We start from the raw sequence: 5534 nt of genomic DNA on the forward strand, positions 1-5534 counted from the left end.
GAGGAGGCGGTAGCCGCGGTGGCTCCTCCCTCTCCCCACCCGCCTCCACTTCTGTCTCCTCCTGTGGAACAGTGGGGCTCCTGCCTCCCTGCCTGAGGCAGCAGCAGCTCCCTTCCTGCTTGAGGATGAGGAGCCCCCCCATCGAGTAGCCACTGGCCCTCTTGGCAGCGCATGCACAGTTGCCCAAAAGTGGTATGGACAGACAGACACACAGACTAAGCCCTTTATTATATTATAATAATAATTATTATAATTCTAATTCTTCTTCTTCTTATTATTATCAGTTTATGAAAAAAATGAGAGTTAGCTCCCTTCCTGCTTGAGGATGAGGAGCCCCCCCATCGAGTAGCCACTGGCCCTCTTGGCAGCGCATGCACAGTTGCCCAAAAGTGGTATGGACAGACAGACACACAGACTAAGCCCTTTATTATATTATAATAATAATTATTATAATTCTAATTCTTCTTCTTCTTATTATTATCAGTTTATGAAAAAAATGAGAGTTAGGGTTTTCAGTATGGGAAAAATTTTCAATATCTTGATAATTCTCATAGAATGGAAAAACTGTTTCCCCAAGTTACGTTGATTAACATTTTTCCATGACCCAAAAACAGTAGATTACTTGGTTAAATTAATGCATCTTACTTCAGAAAAATAGTAATTCAATTCAAGGTAATATGGTAGCAAATGTGGTGTTAATATGAAAAAGGATAAGATGATATGAACAACAACAAACTTTGCAGTAACATTAACAAGGACCAAAAAAAAAAGTAAGAGCTATCAGTGAACATTCTTCAGGACATAAAGTGATTACCAGCTTGTTATCGAGAAGATACCACATAATAGAATAATGCAAAGCTCCCATTGATTGCCTCCAATTATTTATTAAAAAGCAAACAAACCTGAACTGATAAAGTATGAGATGACTGTCCTTCTATTATTTAGGAGGTAATAATGGAAGCAGATTCACAAGAATCATACCATTGCCCACAAACCCAATTTATTGTTTCTTCTTCTTATCAATTTCTATTCCATTTAACATAATGTTTACCTTTCATAATAATGATCTCTGATATGAAGATGTTTTTCACTAGCTTTCTGTCTTTGCATTGAACAGGTGCCAGTGGTGGCAATCATGACAACAGGAGGAGGGACAAGATCATTTACAGCAATGTTTGGCAACTTATTGGGTCTACAGAAATTGAATCTCTTAGACTGCATTTCCTACATCAGTGGTTTATCGGGCACCACATGGTGAGGAAGCAGATGCAAGCAGGAACTTGATTTGCTATTAATAATTTATTATTTCTCTAACTGTCTGTTTCCATAATACTTTCAGATGAAAAACTTAGTTCTCATATCCTCCTCTGTTTCCTCATAGAGCAAAAAGCCACAAGGCAAGTGATTGAATATCACAATGACCAAATGAATACTGTGTTCACCTTAGATTCCAAAAGTAATGAGTTCAGTCCCTTGTTAAGAATGTGCACTTATCAAAATGTTTACCACTTTTCCCTAGCAACTGGAGGAAGGAAAAATTGGCATTCATGTTGTTCATTTGCCATTCCTTTCCCCACTTTGAGTTCATGTTGCACTTTCCCCAGTGAGTAGAAGACTTATTTCACCGACAATGTTTAAAGTTGATTCATTTTCAGACAGCTCTGAGGAAACGTAATGTTTAGATGACAAACTACTGGACCAGGTTGCATTATAAATATCTTGGCCATACTATATCCTCTTCTTTTGCTTCATACCTAGGGTTCAACAAATTCAATAATTTCATATTTATAAATATAATTTAAAAGATCAAGTCAGGAAGGACACAATTAGTGCTGCCTATCTCTGCCTTTCCTTAATGCAGACCTTCTGCCTTCGGGGTGTGTGTGTGTGTGTGTGTGTGTGTGTGTGTGTGTGTGTGAATTTTAGGAGCTGTGATGTTGGATCTTATATAACACAACATTTTTTGACAGGCCTGAGTGACATTATTGAAACAAAAGCCATAAGGTCACGTTAAACTAATTGAAACTTCCATGGTTCCAAATTTTCGGTCTGTTCTAGGGTTACCTGAGCTAAATAAGGATTTTGCCATTGACTTGAGTGGAAATTGGACCAGGATCATTGTTATAAACCCTAGGTTTGCTCCAATTTAACCAAAGTTCTTTAAGCTTTTTGTATCTGGTACTCAGTTTTGATTTCAAGCGGGGGCTTGGAGAACTTGAAGGCTTTCTATTCTTTTGCCTCGAAATGGGACAAAGCTTGGTAATTCCAATTGAGTTTTGCTGTCAGTTGTGACCTCTCTGTGAATGAAAACTTTGCATAAACCTCTCTGAGCTCAGACCACAAGTTTTTTTCATGTCTCTCTCATTGTATAACACCATATATCCTTTCCTCAGGACCATGGCAAATTTGTACAAAGATGCTAATTGGTCACAAAAATATCTTGAGGAAGCAATCAGTGAAGCTCGCAAACAAGTCACCAAATCCAAGATAAACTGTTTTTCTGCAAATCGTCTGAAATACTATTATAGTGAGCTGAAGGAGAGAGCACAAGAAGGATACAAAACATCTTTTATAGACTTGTGGGGGCTCATCATTGAATCCATGCTGCATGATGAGGTATTGACTATGCCATCTTTTCCAAGCCTCAGTGAACTTCTCTAATGAAAAATGAAAAGGAAATCGACCCTAGAGTGAATGTCTCCTGGGGGGGGGGGGCATTTTTAATTTTCTTTTTCTTTTTTATTTGAGGGAGTAGTTCCTTCTATTTATTTTGAAATTCCAAAATGCCCATTTCAACATTGCATATTTTCAAACATGTTTCCTCAGTTACAAGTGAATTATTGATGCTGTAAAGCTGGCCCAAAGAAGATGACTTATGCATTCTAAACAAATCACTACCACTTGTTTTGCAGTATATTTTTATGGATGTGTGTTTATATTGTGTCTTATTTTTAGGCTTTCAGTGTAATAGTTATAGCCAGTTGAATGGGTGAAAAGATCAGTTCTTGAATATATTTTTCTATGAATTTTGTTGGCGTTAATTTGCTAATTAAATTGTATATTTGCCCAATGGCATCTGATCTGGTATAGAACTAGTTGAATTCTATAAAACAAACAACCAAATACCTGTTTGGCAAACAAATTACAGAAATAGATAAAATTGTCAAATAATATCTTCCCATATAATTCACCAGCTCATCTCAGTAACATAACTATGGTGGGGAGTCTGGGGCAGTAGCCTCGGGTGTTAGTTTGGAGGGGAAGGGGACTAGAAGAATAACAGCTGCTGCTGCAGCTGTGAGGCTCTGCTGGCAGCCAGAAGTCACGGTTGCCCTGTGTGTCACTGCTGCTCCAAGTGCTCAGCTACCCTGTTACACCTCTGCTCATCTTGTTTAATATACCTATTTAAAGAATATTATAAGACCTTGAGAAGCAAAGAACAATTGTATTAAACATTATGGTGTTGTATTAGTAACACTATAAATATTTTTAGAGAGAGATTCTTATGTAGTATAGTTTTCTGAAGATCATTCCCCTTTTGGGGGAAATTTCTCATGCTTTCACTTAACAAAGAAAATCATTGTGTGAAAAATTTGGCAAATCTATATAGACATTTTGAGCTAGCGAAATAAGAAAATGTTTTTTTTTCCCTCTACTGGTTATTTTTTTTCTTTTTTGTGATGCAATATCTAGCAGTTTTTAAAAACTGAAGTCAAATTCCGTGTAGAAGTAGTGCCATTAAGAAGGCTGAAGATATTTTATTTAGAAAAAAACAGCATTTGAAAAGAGAATCAAGTAGACTTTTTCTTACTAATTTCTTTGACAAGGTGAGGCAGTTTGATTCCTCCCATCCAAAAATAACATGATGCAGGCCTAAATGTGTACATATTTGGAGAAGTCTATATTAAAATAGCATAAATTGTCTTAACTTAACTTGAACTGCTTTAGTCACTGCCACTCCCTTCTCAATAACTTGTAACTATCATAGAGTGGGTACTGTTTATGGGACATAGGGATATTCCTAAATATTTATTTTTGCATCGTCTAGAGGGATGAAAAAGGAAAATTTGGCTGAAGTTCAGCTGTCACATTATATTATTTGAATTGCAAATCCATTTTTTCCCATGTATCATTTTTCTTTAAAACTAGAAAGACAACCATAAGCTCTCAGACCAGCGTCAGGCAGTGAATGATGGGCAGAACCCGCTGCCTATCTATGTGGCCATCAACCTCAAGGACAAGTATAGTGCTCAAGATTTTAAAGGTAATGACAGTATTCTAGAGTTATATGTAATGTGTAATCTAAGAAGACTTGACTAATATTTATGGCTGCTTGGAGATGTTAAAAACACAAACAAAAAAAACATGCCTTACTGGCAAAAGCAGCAGGTTACTTCAACCCAGCTCTGCAGTGCCTGTAAAGATTAGGCACATTAGCGGGGCTTTTTGGCAGTTTTAGCTGGGGGCGAGGGTTATATCTGCAAGCACCCTATGGACTTGTTTAGATGAGCATGCACGTGCCTCTTGCAGAGTCTCAAAACCCTTTGAGACACTGCAAGACTCACGTGCAGGAACAAAGAAATGTTCTCCGTGCTGCATATTTGCATTTGGATATCCAGGTACCAAAATAAAATCTGGGGGAAAAAAGTGGGGCAGGGCATGGAACATCTCTATGGCTGGCCCTTGCTCCGGTGCCGAAGCATGCTGGCTGCCCATGGAGGGCAAGCAGTATATAGGCTACAGGGAGATGGACCTGTAAGGTCCGTGCCAGATAAGTGGGAGGGGAGCTGGAGGAGGGAGAAGGGAACCATGGGGGGGACCCATCTGGCTCCAGCCTCTGATCACTCCCCCAGCTCCCCTGATCATCCCCCTACCTGGCACCAGCCTCCGCTTACTCCCCCAGCCTCTGCTGAGGGGCTGTAGCCCCTGTTGAGGAGCTTTGGCCCTGTGGGGGAGCAGTCCATGAGCTGTGTGGGGGGGCGGCACCCTGCAGGGGGCAGGGGACCCACCCCTTCTGAGCAGCCCCCACATGCATCCCCCACACCCACAGTCCCCCACCAATTCACCCTCAAATCCCACACCTGCACCCCCCCCCCCACAACCGTCTCACCACATATACCTGGCCCTTTGGGTCAGGGGTGAGGGGACTGGGGTTGGGGGCAGGCTGTGGGTTGGGAGTGAGTGGCAAGGGCACTGCCATATCAGTGCTGCTCAGTGCTGCACATCCTGTTGAGTGAAGGGGGTATGGGCAGCTCTGATTTTTCTATGACAAAAAAGCCAAAAGTCAATGCCAAACTATAGATATTTAGAATTTACTTTATTATGATGATAGAGGCACTGGTAGACTTCCAAATTGCTTTAAACTCGTAAATATATCAATAAAACATTGCCCAACTGATCTCCCTATATCCGGCATTGCCTCTGACACATTGTGCGTGTGCGGCCCTGCTCAGTGCAGTGCCATGTGCCTTCAGGCAGCTCTGGGCTGTTTGTGTGTGAGGTGGCAGAGGCAGCCTGGGTGCTAGGCAGCCAGT

At 40.6% G+C, this 5534-nt stretch overlaps 1 protein-coding gene across 1 annotated transcript in view; it reads left to right on the forward strand.

Moving 5' to 3' along the window:
* The window catches only part of LOC102385707 (cytosolic phospholipase A2 epsilon-like), an 86416-nt gene that overhangs the window by 60756 nt on the left and 20126 nt on the right, over nucleotides 1-5534 (forward strand). The window contains exons 13-15 of the mRNA XM_006034081.2: nucleotides 1118-1254; nucleotides 2394-2616; nucleotides 4150-4264. Of these exons, the coding sequence (XP_006034143.1) occupies nucleotides 1118-1254; nucleotides 2394-2616; nucleotides 4150-4264 (475 nt within the window). The remainder of the gene's footprint in view (nucleotides 1-1117; nucleotides 1255-2393; nucleotides 2617-4149; nucleotides 4265-5534) is intronic.

Source organism: Alligator sinensis, unplaced genomic scaffold (genome assembly GCF_000455745.1).
Source record: "Alligator sinensis unplaced genomic scaffold, ASM45574v1 scaffold314_1, whole genome shotgun sequence".
NCBI lineage: Eukaryota > Metazoa > Chordata > Crocodylia > Alligatoridae > Alligator > Alligator sinensis.